The sequence below is a fragment of the Gastrolobium bilobum genome, unplaced genomic scaffold (genome assembly GCF_033153095.1).
Source record: "Gastrolobium bilobum isolate Gb01-03AN ecotype WA unplaced genomic scaffold, APGP_CSIRO_Gbil_v1 utg20052, whole genome shotgun sequence".
In the NCBI taxonomy this organism is placed as follows: Eukaryota; Viridiplantae; Streptophyta; class Magnoliopsida; order Fabales; family Fabaceae; genus Gastrolobium; species Gastrolobium bilobum.
In genome coordinates this window covers 89,696-113,914 of record NW_026897458.1, presented here as the reverse complement: position 1 = coordinate 113,914, position 24,219 = coordinate 89,696, and the positions used below count along the sequence as shown (strand labels likewise).

Here is a 24,219-nt window from a genome sequence, read left to right as displayed (position 1 = left end):
AAAAATTACAAAAAAAAGCAAAGGATTTATTAATTGGTATGTACAAGAAATTTTCATACTTCATGTATATATATATCTTCATTGAATTTTATCTTTAACAGTTTCCACTAATTAATCGCCAAAATTCTTATTCGTGTTGTGAAATCAAATACAAATAACACCAAGAAACAATTCAATTTCATTACTAATAGCAACTATAGCTCTACATTAAAATATATATTTTTTAAAAAGGTAAACGTAAAACAAAACTCCATTTTTCTAAAGAAATAAAATCAATAAATACAACCACACACAAAAAAGATGTAAATAAAAAAAAGAAGCATGAATTTCACTCATGTTTGAAAAATTCAATAAACAATTATGGTCAGCAAAGACAAAAAATTTCTCTTTTACAATAATCAAAAATGTAAATCAATTTTTTCCCAAGTATACTATATAATTACCAATGCATATTCTAAGAACATGTATCTGTAAAATCTTGAAAAATGAACGAAACATCGTACATTGTCGCAGAATGGCTGGGTTCCGGGTGGTGAGTGCGAATAAGAAAAAAAAGGTTAGAAGAAAACCCTAATTAGAAAAGAATGAGAGAAGAAGAAGAAGAAGAAGAAATTAAGAAGAAAGCAATATGTTATCTGGTCACACACGCAAAGCAGCTCCAAATCTTCGTCTGTTACCACTGTTATAATTTGAGCTAGGGCCAACTTACAATTTGAGCTAGGCCCAATTATAATTACTTATATAATTATATACGATAAATAAAATTTGTTGAAATGTAGCTGGGGCCCAGGCCTATCTAAGTATAACGTGACTCCACCACTGATAGAAAAATATAGCATACATTATTACAATATATATATATATATATATATATATATATAGCATACATAGTTGAATTTGGACGAAATTGAACTTCTGTTATCACCTGTGTATGCGAAATTTCTGCAGTGGAAAATTTAGAGGATTCCTTGATCCTAACCTTAACCTGTCATTATAAAAAACAATAAGCTTTAAATAATGGGTTACAAAAAAAATCATATTGAACTACCGTCATCCCGTGTCCAGCACATGCCAAAAAAAATTCGTCCGTTGAGAACTCGCAGGAAAAAAAAAAACTCGTGTGAATAATAGCGGCTAGTAACTTCTTCGAACGCAAAACCACCTACAAAATTGAATAAATATTTAATCAATATAATTTACAACATTCTCTTCTCACTGTATTGAACTTAACTGCCAACATTTTTTTTTCTTGAGTAAATGCCCAAATTGGTCCCTGACAAAAAAATTGGTGCCCAAATTAGTCCCTCACAAAAATAAATTAGTTAGATAGTCCCCAACAAAGAGAAACAGGACCCACGTTAGTCCTTCTGTTAATCCAAAACTCACGGTGTCACTAACAGTGCTGATGTGTCACGGTAAGTGAAATGTTGAACGCCACGTTGGTTTAGGAACTACGTCATTTGGAGAGACTCATCCACTTGGTCAGACCATTTTTTATTAAACCCAAAATTTCCCCTCACCTAACTGTTGGTCACTTTACCATTTCCCTCTCTTCTAACTTCGACGCTCCATTGTTGAGAAGGAAGAGGACCGTGGAGTAAACAGTCGCCTGCGATTGGAATACAAACTTCTTCAACAATCGGAGGGAACCGGTGGAAGTAAAATAACTTTGGTTTTGTGTGAGGCAGAACCTTTCGTACAAAAAGGTAAGAGAGTATTTATATCTTGAAACATTTTTTTATTGTTCTTTGTCCTCCTTTGTTTGTGGTCCCCATGTTGTTCCCCTTTGTTTAATGCATATTTTTTTCTGCATGCAAAGTGGACATTGTGGTCCATGTTTCCATTTAGGGTTTAGGTTAAAGAATGTAACTACCGGGTGGTGTGGTCCCTGTTTTAGAAAGTGGTCTATGGTTGACCCAGTAACAAATAAAAACCCCATGGAAATCGTTGGAAAAAAGTCAGCATCCATAAAAAATGTTTGTTTGTTTATTGCTTTGTATTGTTTAAGTGGTCTAATGTGTGTGGTCGTTTGATTAATGATAGGTTTGGTTTTTTGATTTTGACAGATGTCGGAATACATAGTCATTGTTTATCATCATGGTGGTATTTTAGTAAGAGATGAAGATGGAGTGATGACCTATATAAATGGAAGGGTGGACTCATTGTCAGATATGGACATTGACTGCTGCAATATCTGTGACCTTGACACCCTGTTTAAGCAATTTGGGTATGAAAAATGCAAGAAGATGATGTGGCTAAAGCCTGGTGTACCCGGTTTGGAACAAGGGCTGAGACCACTTAGTACAGATTCGGATGTATGTGTCATGTGTGAGGCTGCTTTAGGAAATGGCAATGAGATACATGTCTACTTTGAGGACTGCATCTCAATTCCCGAGTTTGGTTCACCTCAACATGACAGTGAAGAGGATAATGTCATTAATTCAGCATATAATGAGGACCATGCAGAGGTTGATGATGGAGTCAATTCACATGAAGACAATGCACAAGGTGATGATGGGGTCAAAGAAAATGAAGACCATGCACAAGCTGCTGATGGCTTGAATTTACATGATGATGGGATCAAAGAAAATGAAGACCATGCACAGGCTGCTGATGGCTTAAATTTGCATGATGATGGGATCAATTCGGACCATGATGAAGAAAGTGCAGAGGATGATGGTAATGGGTCCGAAGATGATAATGCAGATGATGAGGTTGCTTCCTCACACTCAGATTCATATGAGAGTGCAAAGGATGAGGTATACAAGCCTCCCCCATCTGGTGTTGAGGATTATTCTGATGATGAACACAATGTACCATTGGTAGAGATAAAAAGGTCTGCAAAACAGACCCCAAGGAAGAAGGTAGTCAAGAAAGATGCCCCAATTCAAGACTCTGAATCTGAAGAAGTTGATGAAGAGGAAGACATAATGTCCTTTGAGGAAGAAGGATATACTTATCTGTCTGAGGAGTTGAGGACTCCTCCTTCAAGTGACGATGATGAGAATGTTAGACCTGTCTTGCCAAAGTTTAATGAACAAGCTTCTTTTGGGCATGTCTATTTAGAACTTGGTATGGAGTTTATGAATTTGGACCAATTTAAGTGTGCAGTGAAAGACTATAATATAAGTCTTGGGAGGAACTTGATATGGGTTGAAAATGACAAGGTCAGAGTAAGGGCCAAATGCAGCGTAGAAGACTGTGAATGGATGGTGTATTGTGCCTGGAACACCAAGTTAAGCACATTCCAAATAAGAACTTTTAACGAGACTCATACATGCTGCAGATTCTTCAAGAATAAAAGGGCTACTCGAGATTGGATGGCCAAGAAATTGGAGAAGAGAATACTAACACAGCCCAAGATGTCCAGGTCAGAGGCATTTGAGCACATGAAGGAGGAATACAATGTTCATTTGAATATGAAGAAAAAGTAAGCAAGGCTATGAAGAAAGTAAGCAAGGCTTTGAAACAATAAGCTTAGAAAGACTTACACAGTTCAATGCTCCAAGTGTGGTGAGACTGGTCATTACCCGAAGACATGTAAGGGACCTGCTGGTAGTTCAAAGTCAAAGACAAAACCGGTTAATGTTGAAGTTCAATCAAGGATAGTTGAAGAAATCATCATGAGTCAGGGCTGCCCTGCACCAGAGACAAGTAGCCAGCATGCAACAAGTGCAGCTGAACCAAACACAAGAGCATCAAGAGGCAGCAGCCTACCTCCATGCAATCCTGCTGAGGCAGTGACCAGTGAGACAGCAACTGCAGCTAGCAGTGGCACCAGAGCCAGATTCATGAGCTTCATGTCTACACCAGGGTTCAGGCCACCTAGGCCAGCCCCACATAAATGATTTGGAATACTCTGTAATCACTAACATTAGGCCAGTTCAAATGTGACAGTTGGCATTTTTTTGTAATTAGGCCAGCTCATTGGAATTGTAGTTAGGCCAGTTATTTGGAATTAGTATGGTTTTGGCCCTATTCAAATTATTCACCAATGACTTTTTTGTATGCCTCTAGTTATGGCCATATTAAGAAAGAACACTTTGTTTTTTTGGAAGACTATTGTGTTGGTCTTAATGGTATAATATGTCAGTTGGAATTGTAAGTACAATCTGATGAAATGAATGGAATATGTTCTGTGAAATACTATATCTTTGCTGTCATTACTATTTTTCATTGCTGTCATTAGTAATTGTACTGATACATCTTGCTTCTCAGTTGAGGTTTTGGAACAAGATTGTGTTGGTCTTCTTACAATCTCTTTGTTGTCATTGCTTGTCATTACAACTTATACTGATACACTTTTTTGTTTCTGTCAATACTGGTGCTTATATTTTGTATGATGTGACATTTTGGGGTCATGTGTAAACATACCTGAACTTAGCACATTGGTCCCTGTTATATACCTTATAGGTCCTCGATATTTTTTATCGAGGACCTTTTTAGTCCCTATTATTTTCCACATTTGGCCACATTGGTCCCTAACAAACTCATCGGGGTCCTTTTTAGTCCCTGTTAAACATGACAGTGACACCAATGCCACAAAAAGCTGTTACCAAACCCACTGGTCATTCCCCCCTTCTGTATAATTCCCCTCATCCTTGTTGTAAGTGTTCATACAGTCTTTTGCATTTTTAATTGGCATTTCCAGATAACTTAATACTACATTTTGTGCTTTCAGAACAATCAAGTTCAAGGACATTAACCAAATTATGTATATTGCATGAACAACATCTCATTACATCCCAACATTGGTCTTTCCATTACAAAAAAGCATACATATTACAGATTAAAAATGAACATTTCTCTCCACCCTACTACAAAGATATATACATATTACAAAGACAATGATAATGGATCCAGCAAACACCCTAGCACACCTACACACATGCATCATTTCCTTCTCAACCCTTTCAAAGTCTTCCTGCATCTTCATTGATATGCCTTCAATCTTTATACAGTGCTCATTAATCTTCTTTTTGTGGTCATTCACCTCCAGCTACAGTTCATCATTGAGCTTCATGTCCAAAAAGTTCAACTTGAATTCCATTTCAGCTACATTGAACTCCAGCTTGTTAATTGTCCAATCTTCCAGCTCCATGGTATCAGATGTAGCATCATCCACCCATGTAAAAAAGTTACATTATGGCTTCTTTTCCTAAACCAAATTCAACTATACAGTTAATAACATTGACATTAGAAAAAGGACGCATGAAAAAATCAACCTCACCTTGAAGTTGGGGCACCCAAAAAAATGATCTATTAGGGTTTCTAATGATCTTGGAGGTGTAAACAACACTGTGCCTCTCACATTTACACAATGGAGCAGCTCTCCTTCTTCCACATCTGAACCCAAATGAACTACTTGAGCTCCCCCTTCCAGAAGAGATATTCATGGCATAAAAACTAAGAACAACCCTAAATCGTACAGTATAAACCCACCTTCACTAAACCGTCAATCAATTTTCCCCAAATTCATGTGTTCAATCTTCGATTCAATCTCATGCTTTCTGGTTTAAGAACAACCCTAAACCATACGACGACGTTCCTTGGATGAAAGTGAATTGATTCTGACCAAGTGGATGAGTCTCTCCAAACGACGTCGTTCCTAAACCAACGTGGCGTTCAGCATGTCACTTAACGTGACACATCAGCACCGTCAGTGACACCGTGAGTTTTGGATTAACAGAAGGACTAACGTGGGTCCTGTTTCTCTTTGTTGGGACTATCTAACTAATTTATTTTTGTGAGGGACTAATTTGGGCACTGAGTTTTTTGTCAGGAACCAATTTGGGCATTTATTTCTTTTTCTTTTTCTTAATTAAGGTTTCTATATCTAGTTTCCAACAATCTTTTGCCTAGTAGAGCAATCTCAACCCGAGGCACTATAGCAAAATTCACTGTAAGCTTTTAGACAAGTTGTGCATAACAGACTCGTATCCTATAAACCCAATATATAGATATTGCTTGTATGAGTCTTCTATGTGATTACATTTCTATCTCAAATAATCACTTTCTAAATCTTTTGAAATGGTTTGGAGCAAACGTGTAGAAATTTACCTGCACCTAATCCAACAAGGAACATTTTCTGTTGATTATAAGTTTGCGAAGTGTGCATCAGGGAGCCTAATTCCTCGTTCTGCACACAGGAGACATTTGATCAATTTCTAGCTAATAAATAAAAAAATAGCTCAAATATTTATAAGTATAGTATGCACTCTTAATTGCATTCAAATTTTCCAATAACTGACTATAAAATGCAGAATTGTTACCCCAAACATATCAAAATCATATCCATCACGTATGTATAGTCAGTGGGAGCCAACCAGTACTTCTTTGCAACAGATTGAGACCTCTAAAAAAACATGCACTAATCAGCCTTGAAAAATCAAATTATTTTCAAAAGTTGAATATTCATGTTATTATTTTGATCCACATGAGTAGCATAATACTAAAGCATGATTTATTGCACTATTTTATCCAGCATCCTACCAGAAAACTGAATTGTCAGAGATTAACGACAATGTAAGACAATATGTGCGTGATTTGGTACCATTTTTCACCGGTGTATATATTTTGTTAGGAAGGAATTAGATATAAGAAAATAACATTCCAAATCCACTTTATAAAATCAACATAGGTAATGTAATGACTTGTGTGTAATACCAGAATATTTTTCCAGAGAGCACCAAGAATGAGGCACAAAGAGAGATATCACATTTGTATTTTTCACTAAGATAATAAGCTAAAATTTATAGAGTCCCTCATAAAGAGAAAAAGAGATTCATGAACTAGGAAAATAGGTTTATGACAAACTTCTTTCAGAGGTCCATGTGAAGGCTCAAGATTAATACCTGCTCTTTGTACAACATTCTGGGCCAGGCTGCGAACTTTGCTCATATACTCCAGCAAATATCAAGATTAATTACAACAATAATAATATATACTATAGTATTTATTATCAATGGCAAAAGAAAACTGTAAAGAATCTTGGAATACACCACCCAAAAGCTAGCTCAAAGGGTAGGAGTGTCCAAGGCCTTATAAAGGCCACATTAGTTATCCACACAATCAATGTGGGACTATGTATCTCAACAAAAACATACCATTAGAGCCTCCCGATTCCTCTGGGTAACGATCATCATTATTCATTTTGATGAGGTACGAAAGTAACACAAATTCCTTCAGAGAAACTGAAAGAAAAGAAAGAACAGATTGACAGTGCAAAATTATTAAAGAAAACAAACACACACTCACATTTCCACATTAATTGTGAACAAGAGGCACAGAAAAGAAGATGTAAAAGAGGTTTGGAGAGAAAAAAAAAAAATACCCAGATTAAGGGAATCGAACGAAGAGAGGTCAAAGAAATGGGAATGCAAATTAATTAGGAGCTGCATGCAGCTTATAAGTGCTTGTAACTAACCGCTAACGACCAACAAAACTAACGGATTGAATGACGTGGCATTGTGATGACTAGTGACACTTCCGTTCCATGTACTCATGCGTCATGCACTGCTTATAATTAGTGATGTTTTGATTTTGAGTACTGAGGCGGCGGCAACATGCATGGTAGTGTAATGTAATGACTAATATCATACATAATAATAAAAATTTAATTTTCTTATTTTATATTATATTGCATATAAGCTATATGTGATTAATAAATTAGAACCATTTGATGAAAATAGGATGGACGGTGGTTCAAGAAATCACTCTGTTTCCCACCATCGTTGTGCATGATTTTGTTTGCAATTCGTTTTTTCATTGTATATATGCTTGTTTATATGTGTTAGCTAGCTAATTTCACTCTCCGGTTTTAATTTATTTATCGAGTGTTCAACTCATCCAGTCATATGATATATAATGTTTGTGCACTTAAAATTCTGCATTACATATGTGATATGTCTAATTAAGCTTTCCCCTTATTAATTTTTTTAAGTTTTTTTTTTTTTTTTTTGAAAACATTTAAGTTGTGCTTCAAATAGCATTAATTCCATTTCAGGATTGCTTGCTTCTAATTAATAAGCTATGAAACCAGTAATGCCACATAAAAAGTTGACATGTCACCTTCACTGTACAATATACGTGAGTATATAAAGCGTAGCCCAGGAGGTACATACATGTAGCTAAGAGCGTTATAACAAAACTTTCTTATGAGTATAGCGTAGCCCAGGAGGTACATGTTGGATATATGCTCTTTTGGTCACTAAAGTTCTATTGGGTTTCAGTGACACTTGAGCCCATGAGGCTTAGGGTTGAGTTATGTCTAAGACCTAAAGTATATATTCACAGTTTTCTCCTCTTGTGCCTCTAAGGTGAACAGATCATTAGAAACAAACCCAAGAGGCAGACGTTCATCATCTGAACGGTTGCCCACACAACCATCTCATCCTCCTCGAGAGATAGTCTGGAAGATCGATCATAGAGGGAACAACTATTGTTCGTGGTCACACAACTACGCCCTTCCAGGTAATCAAAACGATGAAGGTTAATCTTTTCCCTCGTCGTGTCGGTTCGATGCGCTTCCGCGTTTCTGATGATATACCTACAGTACATACATACATGTAGCTAAGAGCTTTATAGCAAAACTTTCTTCAGCTTGCAGATTTAGATGAAGCCTGGAAATAATGCTTTGACTTTGACTTTGACGGGTATTATCCCATAAAAACTTGACGCTGGAAAAAGCTAATACAACTCTTTTGTTTAATGGACCAACTGAACCATGGTTTCTGCATACTTGTATTGTATCTTTCAACTCTGGTCTTGAATACAGAGACAGAATCTGGGGGGCTTCATTTTTTCTACTTAGGGGAAGATAGATTGCTCTGTTGATATCCTCCAACATTTGTGTATTAGAGTCGAATCCATTATTAGAGTGTGGTAGAAGACCTGAAAAACACTTATTTGATCATCAACCGGAACATGTTGAAGGAACTCTTTCTTCTTGTTGTCAATGATATCTCTCACAAAAGCACTTGAATCTTCTTTTGGAAAATTTGGGTTCCTCATCAAGTTGAGCTGAACAAAATTCAACTTTCCCTCTTCAACTTCCTTAAGTTGCATGCAAGAAACATATGATTAATTAATAAGATGTCAATAGATTGTCAAAATCTCGACTCAACATTAGCTTATCATAAAATAAATTGGAATATTTATTAATCTGATTAATTTAAGAAACATAAAATATATTAATTAATATTATCAACATAAAAATTTATATATTCTCGTACTTGGCTATATTAATTAATTTTGAAAATTATTTTATTTCAAAAATGATCTATCGATCGGATTAATAATCAAAGGAAAAACATTTTACGTAGCCATAATTTTAAAAACAATATTTCAATTTGAGCGTTTCAATCCAATCCAATATAACCTTGTTATTTGTTACCTCAGATTTAAGATAATTATCTAAGAATTAATTAAATTATTAAAAATTTATTATAAGTAAAAATAAATATATTTAAATCAATTATTTTTATTAAAATAATTAAAATAGTATTATCACGTTACTAAAAAAAATTCTTACTTACTAATAGTCAAACAACAAAATAATTTAATACCTCATTAATTTCCTAAAGCGACAAAATAAAAGCAACACGTTTTTTTTATTCAAAAACAACATATAAAATAAAGAGTTTATTTTCAATATATGACTAATATAAAAAAATTTACACTATCATTTGATTTTATATTAACAACTTCTGTGATAAATTTGTCAACGAGTGAAATGATTTTTCGTATCCTTCACCAAACAAAGTGGAAACGACAAATGGTGTAGGTGCGAGGAATAAATCTTTTGTTATTATTGTTGTACAAAGATTCAGTATATCTCACCAATAAAAATATTATTATGTAAGTTAAAGCTTTCTTTTTTCTGTCAAATTTTTTCTCTCTCCTATGATGTTTAATATTTTTATTAATGGAATGCATTGAATCTGGTTCAATAATAGCACCAAAAATTTATTCGTGAAACGAGATATATCACGAGATCAACAAACACATTGGATTTTTTCGACCCATTTTAAAACGGGTCCGGTAACAAACCCGGTTTTTAGGCCCAGTTATGTAGTTTTATCTTAATAATTAAAACTGTGCGTTTCCTTGTCGTGATGTTATATATAAGGAAATGCATATTGCACAGATATAAAGGATGAATGAATAGTTAGTTGTTTTGTTGGAGAGTGAGTGAGAATGTCAGAGAAAGAATCAGAATCAGAATCAATGAAGTTAGCTTCGGAAGAGGTTTCCGATGAGTTCAAAACCCTCGTCAGTTCCGACGATCTCCATTCCCTTAACCATTTGCAGCACACCATGTCAAATTCCATTCTCTTTTCTTCTCTTTCTTTATATTCTAACAATTCATCTAATTTTCCTATTGATTTCAATTTTCAGATTGGGGAGGTTGCAGGACAGCAATGCTGTCTTGTCACATTTCAATGAATTCTCCGAACATTGTTTTACTGAGATTTCCGGAGATATCGCTAGAAATACTCGTGTCTTGAAGTCTGTCAAATCTGACCTCGATTATATTTTCCAGAAACTAAGGTTTTTCCTTTCTTACTGTTTACTTCTTTATTGATCTTTCTTCAATTGCCTCAAAATAACTTCATTTTTTTACACCTATATTTGTCTCTGCTATCTCCTGTGGTTGATCTCCATGAAAACCATTGTGTGTAGGTTTTCTGTCACAATTAAGCTTAGTTTCTTAAATGCATTTCTCTGATTTCCCTAATAACTCAGGGTTACGTTGTGATTATGCTTAGATTTAGTTGAACTATTACACTCAAAAGTAACGGTGATTAAATTAGCATAAGGTTTCTCCGCTGCTTTATTGGCTCCTCAATTGGTTGAGATTTCAGTATCTTTTCTTTTAGTTTTAGTCCCACATATAAGTTTCTTACACTCACTTTTGCTGCAATGAAATTTTTTGAAATTCAATTTTATTTTGGGTTTCTAAGTTTCATAGTAAAAGGGAACACCTCTCCTATCTCTGCTTCTGGTTCCTATGTTTGTTGAGATGGACCTGATCTCAGCTTCACAAGCTAGTACTGATGATCTCAACTTGGAGCAATGCCTTCAAGTTAGGTTTACCGAATTTATTTAACCAATCAGCAACTAGAATTTTAGACAAAAATGGCCACTTATACTGTTAGAGAGAATTTTGCTTAGATGCATGTATAAATGTGATCTGTCTGCATCTTCAACTATGCATATTTGTAGATACCTATGCATCGCTCTGTCTTCAAGTTCAATAATTAAATAAATGCCTGAAATATATTAAAGAGTAAAACAAAAATAATTTCTGTATAACGAAAATTCCTAATTTAGTATACATATGCATTTATTGATATAGTATGTTCATAAAGACATGATAATTCATTTCCTTTTCCTCCTCGCAATGCCATCATCCATCTACTCAACTTTATGATATTACTCAATACTAAAATTGATCGTTAATCATAAATTTTAAATCCTCAAACTTTTTCGCTCTGTGGTAGTAAGCATTTTTCTTTATTTCTGTTCACGTGGATAGGCAATACATATCGTTATTTACATGTTCCCCACTGTAAACAAAGACGCCAAAGGTGCTGGACAAGGCACCGTAAGGTGTGCTGACCTCTTGCAGACTGAGCCTTAGGGACACCTTTATGGTTCATGAATGGCGAACCTTTTAGCTCCTTACTAGAATTTATCCTGTAGTAAGTGTTGATAACCTTTAAAAAAATGCCTGCCAAGCCATTGCGTGCTAGCCTAGCTAGCTGGCTGTTATGTTATTTGTAGCGCGCCTTCCCTCCTTCTCTCACTTCGGAAAGATTTTGCAGTCTTGTCTTATGATGACCTGGTCGAGAGAGTATGATACATCGGTGTAAAAGATGGAGTGGGATCTGTGAGGGTTCCATTTTTCGGAGAAAAGTGAAGGATATTCAATTAGTAATGAAAAAAGGGGTTTCGGGGATCCGTATATGTTGTTCAGGTCGATCATCAGGCACAGAAATAGCTAGAACTGAATGCAGAAAGTATGTCTAACTTGTTAATTGTGATACTAAAACAGGTAACGTAGTTAAAACAAAATGTAGTTTTGGGTCTTTGACTCTTGTTGCCTTAGGGTTTGGTAAACAAACCACAATTTGAGAAGAGGGAGATAATGGAGGAACACCAAGGACGGGTGTTACATATGTTGATGAAGATGTTGAAGATGAAGTTGTCTTTGCTGATGACAGTGAAGAATGACAGCAGAGTAATAACAAAGGCATCTGATAATAACATGAGTAAAGTCAACCCAAAAAAAAATGTGACTTCCTATAAATAAGAGTTGAGAGTTGGAAGAGGTGACAACTATGGAACGGAGTCTTATATGTTGATTCCTTGGATGCACTCTTGACCAGATTTTCTATTTTTTTAATGAACTTAGGATATCCTAATCTAGACTGTTAGTGTCTCTCTGTTATGAATTTTAGTTTTCAGGGCTGCCACATATATTTTGGTTATGAACATTAATATTTGATGAATAAGACAGATGATAAGGTAAGGGAAGATTCTTTCGTATGTGCTTGAAACCTCTTCCCCCACCCCCCTTTTTATTTATGAGGCATTTTTTCTCATTTATTTGCATTATGAAATCAAACGTTAAAGGTTGGCTCACCCTCTCTTTCTCGCAGAAGCATGAAGTCAAAAATTTTGATGACTTATCCGGACGCTTTTCCTGAAGATTCAATGAGCGAAGTCATTGATAGGAGACCTGATCTTGAAATGCCCAAGTAAACTAACGCTGTTAACGAGGAAGTTATATGAGTGCTTTTATTTTTATTTTTACCTTCTGGTAATAAACATCTTCGAGTATTAGTTCTCAGTCATTTTACCTTCCTTCTTGCTCTTAATAAAATTCTTTATACTTTTTCATTGCAACCCGAGTACGCATTACGCCCAATGATAAAATGTCATTTCAGGAAAAGCTCTGGGCTTTATGGACGCTTGTGAAAGAACAAGTGGAATAAAATCAACTCGGGTGAGCCTTTAAGTTGAGAACTACTCGGTGTGTGTTTGGATGAGTTTTTTTTTTCAAAAGCTCCTTTTTTTCTCGTTTTTAGCTTGTTTGGATGTTTACTTTTAAAAAAGCACAAGTTACAAAAAAAAGTCAAAAGCTTACTTTTTTCAAAAGTTAAAAATTTTAACTTCTAAAAAAAATAAAAGTCAAAAGTCAAATATTTTTTTCAAAAATTAAATATTTTTATACAAATATAAATAGCTTTAACTTTTATAAAAAGTATTTCTAAAATAAGAAAGAGTTCTTAGTACATTTTGAGCAAGTCATTAGAAACATAAGGCATAGCACCACATTCACATGCCCTTGGATTAAATTTTAATTATTAAAAAATAATTAAATTTAAATCGGATACATTAACACGCGAGTACTTTTTATAATAGTTCAGTGTAATTGACTAACATTTTTACTGTTTCCATTGGATTCATTTGGTGTGCATAACTCCTCGCGCTATGTAGCATTTCACTTTCATGGATGGTAGAAACTATTGGCTTAGCCTACGTTTTTCTCTAAGATAATGGTCATTTCACCGGAGTCATGTTTCATTAATTATGGAGGTGTATGACTAACGGGAGCATATATATAGACACAAGATGAGATGAGTTTTAACATCTATTAAAAATAAATAAATAAAAATTTATTGCACACAATTCGATTTCTTACTAGTAGTAGAAAGAATTCTCTTGCAATATGAGAATTCTTTTCACACACACACATATATATATAAGGTTATCTACGGTCAAAAACTACATCATTTTAATTAATGAAGGGTGTTTCTGTAATTTTAGGTGAATTAAAGAAGTGTGTTTCTGTAATTTTATTTATTTTTTTATCATATTCATTTTACTAAAACATCCTTCATTAATCAAAACGGCGTAATTTTTGGGTAGCTGTAGATAATCTTATCTAAAGTAGCTGTAGAAATATTTTTTCATACATATATATATATATATATGATTAACTTATAATGGTATAAAAAATAATAACTCTTACATCATATCTTAACTGTTAATTTTCGTGCACTAATGGTTCAAATTTATTGGATTTTATTCATTAATTAATTATTAATTTTTAATAAATTATAACTGTTATATACACTAAAATCAACGGTTAAGATTTAGTGTAAGAATAATATATATAAGATTATCGTCTCTTTCTCTCTGTGTGTGTGAAAAAATTGTTTGACAAGGCTTATTTTGTAAAAATTATTTTTGTTTTAATTTTTAAAATTAAATTTAGACAATATATCTCAGTTGCTTTTAATAGGGGTGTCAATTTTGACCTAACATAATGACACAACACAAACACGACATGAAAATTTGTGTTCAGGTTTACCCATATTTTAAATTTGTGTGGTGTTCGTGTTGGCAAAATATGACACGCAACAATTTGTGTCATATTGCATGTTGACATGCAAATATTCCTTTGACTCGTGTTGACATGCAAACATGCATTTGACATTTTTTTGGCTATTTAACTTTTTGACCAAATTGTATCTTGTTATGTCACGTCCGTATAAAAAGTGATTCGTGTCGATCTCAAAAACTCATAAATTTCAATTCGTGAGTTATCTATGTCATATCAACCCAATTTGATGGACATGTTCTTGTTGAAAGTTCTGAGGCGAATAAAAAATTATGTCTTGTTTGTATCGTATCAAATTCTTATTATATGAACCCAATTTGACACCCTAGTTTGAGTATTTTATCTCTTAATTTTCAAAACAGAACGCGTTTTACAGAATTTTTTTTTTTTTAAGAAAAAGAGAACACAATCAAAGAGACCTTATCTCTTTTTTACCCCAGAACGTTGTCGTTATACAACAAAAATATTTCTCCCCAACCCAAAACCCCGTTTTGATTTGAGAAACATTTAACCCATAAATTAAAGACAATCATCCTGCATTGTTAACATGAATCGCATCATGAAATTAATGGGCAAAACGGGAAACTTGGAGCCAATGAACAGGGTGCATGATACTATTCTTTAGACAAGCCAGTCGAGCGCAGAGTTGATAGAAAAAATTCAATACAAATTTTAAAAAGAAATTAACTGGACTCAGGATTAATGGGATAAATATTCCTCTAAACTGATATATGGATATAAAAGAAAAATATTGAAATGATAGGTTACTCAAACTGACACCTGAGATTTACTTTCACACAATCTTCCATATTGTATAAATTGATGGCGAAAAGTCTAAAATAATAAGTAGACTATGAACTAAACAATAACCTTCATAGCCATAAAACACCTATTACATAATAGATTGTCCACAAAGATATTCTTTCTCGAGTATGCGCAAGTCAATCATGAGATGGAAAATTAACAAACAGACTAAATTAGAAGAAAAACAAAAACCCAACTATATTTCAGTATTTCCCACCCTGATTCTACCCATGTTGAAAGTAACAAAAATAAGCTGCTCTGCAACAAAGTAGATCTGGATTTACAAGACAGGAAACAACCAACAAAATAAAAGAAAGAAAAAAAATGAGAAAGAAAAAGATAAAAGCCCGAACAAAAACCAAAAGATATAAGCATCTTAAGCAGAAACCCTAAAAACCCAAAACCCTAGTTAGGAGCTAACCACTGTAAACAAAACCCAAAGGAAGGGGGTTGGTGCTAGCATTCTATTAACTAATTCCGCCATGCCAATCTCAATATACAGATCTTTATCTTCACTAGTCAACTGATCATCATCTTCAGACTGCAAGAGAAGGCAAGACAGATCCAATCAGGTGGAACCAGGTTGCTGAGTATTATATAGCAAACGACCAAGATATGACATTGACCCACGATTGGACCACCACCTTTAAATACAGTAGAGCTTAGCAACCATTAGCAACCCCATTGGCTACAATCTTACTCTCAGATACAACTGGTTTAGCACCCTTTGGGGCATCTCCAGTTTTTGCAACAGATACATTCTCTGAAAGTTTGTGGTCATCACTATCCTTCTCTGCTAGGGTAGACTCCTTGAGCAGTTCTGAGGTAACTTCAGGTTTTTGTATATTAACTTCCCCGTTTATCTCAATCTTGTCATCAGCAGGTTTCCCTTCCCATACCTGTGTTAGTAGAATTAAGACAGCAAGAAAAATCTTAAGCACATGAGACGAAACATTCCAGAAAATTTCCAAAAGCATAAAACATATGAGCAGCAGCATAGAATAATTGAAATATGTCTTACCTGCTTTGGATATTGTTGCTTTGCTTTCTTCTCCAAAATTGTCTTCTGACGGGTCTCATAGAACCCAAAATCATCCAGAATGCATGTTTTGCTGGTATATTCCTTGAAAATTTTGATCAATTTCAGCCCTGGCTCCAGCATTACCTGCAAACATAAACTCTGTTGATCAGATGAAAACACATTATAAGGACCCAAAAACTACATGAGCAGAACCTAAATACCTCTTGTGTATCCCTACTGTTAGTGACGGGTTTGTTCTCATTGTTGTCCAAGGTAATGTGCCTCAGCAAATTGTTAGGAACATCCTTAACTATGTGCCACTTCAGAGGAAAACAACCATTCCACTTGTCTTGTTGCCAATACTCAACACTTCTGTTAAAATCAACGGGACCAATCATCTCCGCAAGCCCAACAAATTGCCCACTGGTGTTAACCTGCGTAGGCATTTAACAAATGAGATAAAAATTACCACATAAACAAAAGAAACTGATCAATGCCAGCACCCAGATGCTTACAGAGAAAAAAAGGAAAACAGGGCAGCCACCAGGTTTCTGCTGAGCCTCCTGATAAGCAGCATCAAGCTTCTTATTGCCATTTTGAGTACTGGCCCACACACTATACTTGATGCTTTTATGGATATCATCCTCGCTATAAGACTTGATGATAAAAAATTTGGCATCAGTATATTCTTCTGGAAAATCAGCTTTGTTATATTCATCACGGTCTGGAACAGTACTAGTTTTATCTTTATCCTCATCTGTGCTTAGATTGGCCGGCAAATTCTGCCCTTTGACTGCCAAAATAGTAGGTGCAAAACCCTTTTGGTTCTTACTTCCCTTGGCCCTAGGTCCCCTGTTCAGTTCATTCAAACCATCCATGTTCTCATTGCCATAGCCAAAGTAACCACCACTTCTTCCCCTAGTTTTGTATTTATTGTCAACAGCCAACCAAGCACGGCCATTAGTGCGAGAATCATATGCATGCGTTCCATAACCCATGCCAGATCTGACAGTGTTCCCATACTGACCATACAATTTGTTTGGATACATCCTATTTATGAAGCCAGGGGTGGCCCCCATGGCAGGCATTGGTCTTGGATGGTGCAAGCCCTAACATTAATAAAAACATTACATAGATTTAAAAACATTTACAAATAGTCAAAAAACCAGTCTCATAGAAAAAACAAGACACTGCTAAAATAAATTCTACCACAAATGATGGAACAAGCAACAAACCCTCAGATTGCAGACCACACTTGGAACAAAATAACAGACTTTAAAATATTATGCATACCATAAATTGGGAATTAGGACGGAAAGTCTGGTTCCTTGAAGCAGCAACATTATTGCCACCTGATATTGAAGAAGTGATTGTTGTGCTACTTACAGGTCTTGGCTGCCCGTCTGAAAACAGTGGGGCATCTAGCCATGGGAGAGGTGAGCGTACTCCGTCAAAGCCAAATCTCGGATCCTGATAACCTGAAGTAGGACGCCAACATGGCATGGTAACCCTTTCATATGAAGCATTGAAACTACAAGATGAATTTTGATAGGTATGTATAACAAGAGCAGCACCATTATTACCTTTGGCATTTCCGCCATTAGAGACACCATTAGAATTTCCATTAACTGCTTCAACAGAAAGAGGCTTTTGATCAGCAGCTATTGAGGTGGAAACATCACCCTGAGGGACAGCAGGAGTAGGTGTGAATGGCCCACTGGTTGGAGTCAAAGGCTGAAAATAGGGAGGATACTGATAGTGTTGAGGCCCGTACAACTGACCGTCGTTTCCCAGGGTTGGAACTGGAGACCCTGCTGGTGAATAGGGGCCATAGGGTGCATACCCATATCCATGGTGATACACCAGAGACCCATTATCCCCATAAACTCCCTGAAAATTCGCCAAGGTTTAATGTAAATTAAATATTAGCAACGAGTTCAAAGATCTTCCCCAGAAAAATTAGAAAACGGGAAGAAAATTTTACTTACAGAACTCATGTCAACTCCTTCAGGATTCACATATCTAGAATAATCATCCCACTCATTACCAGTCCCATCATAACCTACAAGAAATACACATTTCAGCTTTGCATAAAATGCTTATATTGAAGAATTATGCCCATCTCACAAAATTTAAACCAGCATCTTCTAACACGAATTCAAAGTCATTTTCATACAGTATTTACGCAGAAACTTACCACCGTAATAATAGGCAGTAGACGGGTAACCATTCGGAAGATAACACATGCTGGGATCAATAAAATCTTGTAACACTGGGGTTACAGACCGTTCATATGGAGGGATCTGGCCATTCACAGCATTTCCAGAGTCAACTGATCCATATTGATTGCCAGTAGCCTACACAGAAATTGAAAAATTAATTTAATACCACAGAAAGAACTGAAATCACATATAGCCAGGTAAAAAGATCTCATTTTATTCTCAGCTGCTAATATTATAATATTTCAAATGCCACACTAACATCAAGAGGGATGTAGTTCAATCACGAATCACTGACAGACATAAAAACCAAAGAATTTACCTTCTTGGCAGGCTCGGGAATTTCCAAGGCCTTGGGCTGAGTATCTAATGATAATTTTTGTAGCAAATCGGTTGCTTCTGTGTAAACATGAAAGTGAAGGAAGACAAAACTCTCGCGTAATCAAAGTTTACAGCAAGTATAAAACCAATAACTCACAACTTACCAACACACAAGAAAAAGAAAAAAGAAAAACCCCAATACCCAAAAACTCAATCGACTAAATTCAGAGAGGATTTCAAGCAATAAAGTCAATACCAATCAAAATTCAAGAAGACTAACAAAACACAAACATCAACACGCACACAACATATATCAGTAAATCGACCACTATACATAAAAAAAAAACCCTAAAACACTACCTTTTCAGCGAAAACAAAAAACCATCCGATCCAATCCGCGGTTAGCGAGACCAGATCAATAAATAAAGAACAAAACACGAAAATTGCATAGCAAAGGCAAAAGGAAGCAAAGAAGGATACGATCGGCGGGATTTGCAACAGTGGCCATGTCGGAATCAACCACGAGATCTTTTTCTTTTTCAGATGCGAAATAAAAAATAGCACCCCCTAAACCTGAATCTGGATCAACCAAATCAAAATCGAGGGTTTTAGCCCCAAATCTAAGAGCCGAGAAACCCTAAAAGGAGCTACAGATAGAGAGAGAGAGAGAGAGAGAACAATTGGTCTCGCAGCCGCCAAGGGTTTGGGTTTTTGGGGAGAGAGGGTTTTGTTCGTCCAAAAGCGATGATTCAAATAGCACCAGCACGCTCTCTTTTACCACTCTCTTTTGGTTACCCGCGGGTCACGTTGTGATCTCATTGCTGGTTTTTAATTGGCCGATCTGGACACACGGTTTCTCCCCATTGGATTATGGGCTTAAAACAAAAGTTATTGTTGCTTTGCTGTTGGTCTGTCACATGTGTTTTGGAAAATGTGACGTGTGAGATTAGTTTTTCCAATTTTGAATCTTGGAGATGCACCCTTTGGGCTAAAGATGGAAACCCTAATTAGAAAAGGACACGGATGTCCTCGTCCAGCTGGACTTGTGATAACCCTTCTTCGGTTTTTTTCTTTGGAAACCTTTTGTGTCACTTTAAGACAATATTAGGTTGATTTTTTTTTTACAAATTACATTAATTATGATTGGTTATATATTTTTGATTGAAGTATGATCGATGATATTTAGTATAATTTATAAGAATTTGTAAATATAACATTCCTCAATCATATGATATACACAACACTAAATAATATGCTAAATTTTGTTGTAAAAAAATTGCAATAATAAATTATAATATTTTTCTTAAAAAAATAATATGGGTTTTAGTTTTAGTCATATTAGGTTAGTGTTTAATGTATTAATATTAAGAACATGGAAAAAAGTTATAAAAAAATAAATTTGAATTAATTAGAAAATTAATAATTGTTGTTATTCATTTGGGGAAGAAAATTAGCCATGGTTATGATAATATAGTTTTATTTGGATGTGATTAATTTCAATACCAGTTTAGATAAAGTAAGGGGGTGTATTGGATTGAGATTTCAAAGGATTTTAATGGATTGTTTTTTAACAAAAAAATATGTTGGTGTTCGATTAGGATTTTAATGGATAAAGTCACGTGGTATTCAATTAGGATTTTAAAGGATTATTTTAGAATCTGTTGGTATTCAATCAGGATTTTAAACAATGGAATTACAATCTTGTGATATTCAAAAATCTAATGATTTTAATAGGTTTTCTATTGGTGTGGATTTCGTGAGACTTTTTAGTGAAAAATATAAATAAGATGCCTCTCTCACAATCTCACCTCAACCCCTAGGATTTCTTGAGATTCTTCTATTGTAGTGTTTTCTTCTTCCTTTGGTAGATTGACTGTTCGAAATTGGGTTCCGTCATGGGAGCTTCGTCCAAACTAAAAAAAATAGCATATTTTTGAGTGATTTTCATCACAAAATAACCCAGAAACAACAAACCAACGAGATTTTAATATAATCTATCTCAAAAATAACATATTTTTGAGCCATTTTTGAGAAATTTTGGAAGTTTAAAAATTGATTTTTAAAGTTATGGGTTGCGATTTTTCTTGGCACAAAAATATGCTTTTTGTATTAAAAAAAACATAAATTAGTGAAAAAATAACAGGGGAACTTTCGTATTATTTTCGTTTTACATCAATGAAACAATATCAATTTAAAGAAAGATTGAAACTTTCATAATATGAACTCTATATTTCGTAGCAATACATTCATGAACGAAATTCCTTCACTATAGGAAACGATTTCAAACAATTTTTGTGTCAATAGATAATTAAAAGTTTTTTCTCAAAAGTCCCGAAGCAATTTAAGGTCTCAATGTATCGATTGAAAAAATTTGAGAAGTTTTCTAAACTTTCATGTAATTAAACCCAAAATTTCATATTCAAAATTTTCTTAATATTCAATAAAAATATGCATATGATATATGGTTAGAAAATTCCAAAAATCCCAAGGTTTTCAAGATCAATTGCAAAAAATTCCAAACGAAATTTTATCATGAACTTTAGGTTCTATATGCAAATTTAAAATTATTTTTATAATTAAAAAAAGTGGGTCTTATAATCATATATGCATAGCTTTGATACCAAATGAAGAAGATGATTTTCGATCCATTAGATATGTGAAAAGCTGTTGTTTAGTAATTTTGAATGTTTGTTAAAAATTATATTAATCTTTAGGGCAGGATATATTTATCACCAAAAAAATTTACCACATTTACAACCAACCTAATCACCATTGATTTCCTTCAATCTAACGGTTATAATTTATTGGGAATTAATAAATACGACCTAATAATTTTCAATAAATTATAACCGTTAGATTGACGGAAATCAATGGTGATTTAGTTAGTTGTAAAGGTTTTAAACTTTTTTTGTGGTAAGTATATCCTTCCCCATTATGTTTTACTGATGGAGAAAATTATATTTGGTTTTACTTTTTTTACTAACTAGTGAATTACTCGTGCCGCTGCACTGGAAAAAAAATTGGTTTGTTTGGCATGGTGGGTCGGCCCTCCGGGCCGAACTCATTTTGTCAGTATTTCAAAGGTCTCAAACAGTCATTTTTTTAAATAACAAAACGGTCATTCATTGTTACATTAAAAATATGAAAGAAAATAGGATAATAAAGGTCATATCTTTGAAGATAGATAAGGAAAAGAGACGCGAATAAACAGTCATTTTTTTGTCTTTACCTGTACCATACAAAGAAGTTATATCTTTGAAGAAAGAACCCAATATACTATAGCAGTCTTTGAAATACTTCCTTGTAAACTATATTAAGGGTACTATTCGTAACGCAGCCATTTTCATCAAGTATTAATATCTTCAATCCATGCTTACTCTTTACTCTAGACAGTGCCACATATAATTGCCCATGAGTGAAGACAGGCTTAGGGAGATAAATTGCAACATGTGAAAGTGATTGTCCTTGACTTTTGTTGATAGTCATGGCAAACGATACAATCAAGGGAAATTGTCTTCTTTGGAAATTTACAGGAAATGTATGACTCGATGGGCTCATCGTCATTCTAAGGATTAACACAGTTTCCCCTATATTGCTTCCTGTAAGTACAATTGCCTCAACAACATGATTCCCTAATTTTGTAATAAGCAATCTCGTGTCATTGCATAAATCTCTCGTCTGATCAATATTTCTTAATAGCATTACTGGAACTTTAACTTTCAAGATTAATTTATTATCAGGAATCCCTGAGCATGATAATGTATTTAAGATCTCAGGGGTGATTTCATCATCCTCAACAGAGGAAGTCCCACCTTCACCAGGAATCAAAAAAGTCCTTTCTTCACCAGGAATCATAGACATTAGGTGCTCGTTTAGCATAGCAACATCGGACAATTTAGGAGTTAGAATAGCACGTTCCTTAAAGAAGGTCTGATCCAAAATATTATCCAAGAGATTCGGATAAACAAAATTAACCATATCCGACAGCGGATCTTCCGATTCTCTAATCAACAATTCATCTGGAATTGTTATAATAGATTCTCCATCAACATCATCTCCAAGATTACCATCCCCAACTTTAAGTAGCCACTCAGAAAATTCTTTTATTTCCTCTAAATTGTGAGCGCTACTTCCAGAATTAAGATGTATGTTCTTGGTCAAAGTTAATAAATGACAATGGGACTATAGATGAGAAGAATTGATGGTTGCATGAACTATATCTTGTCTGCTGCCATGAGGAATGACAGGTAATATTTGCCGAAAGTCACCTCCTAGAACAACAACTTTTCCACCAAATGGCATATCAAACAACTTGTATCAGAAATCCTAAGAACATCTCTCAGTGTCCTATCCAGAGCCTCAAAGCAAAATCTATGTACCATTGGAGCTTCATCCCAAATGATTAACTTTGTTTTTGACAGCAACTCAACTATAGTAGATTTCGGTCTTATATTACACGTTGAATCTTCGTTGATTTGAATAGGAATATGAAATATAGAATGCGTTGTTCGTCCTCCAGGAAGCAGAAGGGAAGCAATTCCGCTAGAAGCAACATTAAGTACGATTCCAGCTTTTGATCTAATAGATGCTGAAAGAGTATTCCAAATAAATGTTTTTCCTGTACCACCGAACCCGTATAGGAAAAATAACCCTCCATTACCTGTCGTAACTGCTGAAACAATTTTATCATAAACAGCTTTCTGCTCATCAGTGAGGGAATTAATTAGTCTTTTATGCTCTTCTTCCAAAGCAAATCTGTCATACATTAATTCATCCAACACTAATCGATTTTGCATATCAAGCAAAGTTTCACTATTGATGTGTGGCATTGACGGATAATCAGAGAGGCATTTCCCATTGCTCTGCAGTACCTTATCAATTTCTTCAAGAGTTATGTTTTTTATAGACTCTTCTGTAAGAATTGCATCTGACAAAGCATAAAATTCAAAGGAAAAAAATTAAAAAATTAACAAAGATAAAGTAATCAAAGAAAGAAAAGAGAGCGAAATAAGTACTAAAGCATCATTTGCTGAATGCGGGCAAAAAAAAAACAAAATAAGCACTAAAGCAACATTTACTGAATACGGGCAAAAAAAGCTAATAAGTACTAAGGCAGCATATGCTGATTTCGGTTAAACAAAAAAAAATGAATGAAATATTATTATAACACGCACCTTGACGTCCTATTCTTTTCCTATGCCGATAAATAACGTCGTTGGATAAAAATTTCCAACACTCTTCCCAAACTTTTTCAGGTCTGTTCATTGAGTTGGCAAATAACAACAGAGCAAACAGACACCTAAGATAAGCAGCAGATCCCCAGGAACTTGCCTCCTTAATTGCATCAATGTACTCATTGTCATCATCCAGAAGTCCTAAAGAATAGCACGCATCCTTAAATGTAGGAAAAACCACGCCATTGATCGTTCTAAGATCTTCAT

The 24,219-nt window shown here is 34.7% G+C and overlaps 2 protein-coding genes across 5 annotated transcripts; one reads left to right on the top strand and one right to left on the bottom strand.

Annotated features, from left to right (window-relative positions):
- Positions 1-5,021: 5,021 nt before the first annotated feature.
- Positions 5,022-12,912, top strand: LOC133307087 (kxDL motif-containing protein LO9-177). Of its 3 annotated transcripts, XM_061507509.1 has the most exons (4): positions 5,022-5,032; positions 10,197-10,319; positions 10,399-10,551; positions 12,666-12,912. In XM_061507509.1, the coding sequence occupies exons 1-4, from the start codon at positions 5,022-5,024 to the stop codon at positions 12,766-12,768; spliced, it is 390 nt and encodes a 129-aa protein (XP_061363493.1). In that variant the 3' UTR covers positions 12,769-12,912. The 3 variants fall into 3 exon arrangements, with proteins under 3 accessions (XP_061363493.1, XP_061363494.1, XP_061363492.1); XM_061507510.1 differs by lacking the exon at positions 5,022-5,032 and having other exon boundaries at positions 10,160-10,272; XM_061507508.1 differs by lacking the exon at positions 5,022-5,032 and having other exon boundaries at positions 10,166-10,319.
- Positions 12,913-15,363: 2,451 nt separating this feature from the next.
- On the bottom strand, positions 15,364-19,505 carry LOC133307072 (YTH domain-containing protein ECT2-like). 2 transcript variants are annotated; one of them, XM_061507490.1, is made up of 10 exons: positions 19,259-19,505; positions 18,780-18,856; positions 18,436-18,595; positions 18,227-18,300; positions 17,822-18,128; positions 17,532-17,716; positions 16,754-17,347; positions 16,460-16,672; positions 16,239-16,382; positions 15,364-16,116 (listed from the first exon to the last, which is right to left on the bottom strand). In XM_061507490.1, exons 1-10 carry the CDS (start codon positions 19,284-19,286, stop codon positions 15,880-15,882), a joined length of 2,019 nt encoding a protein of 672 aa, XP_061363474.1. In that variant the 5' UTR covers positions 19,287-19,505; the 3' UTR covers positions 15,364-15,879. The 2 variants fall into 2 exon arrangements, with proteins under 2 accessions (XP_061363474.1, XP_061363473.1); XM_061507489.1 differs by having other exon boundaries at positions 17,532-18,128; positions 18,439-18,595.
- Between the last annotated feature and the right edge of the window lie 4,714 nt (positions 19,506-24,219).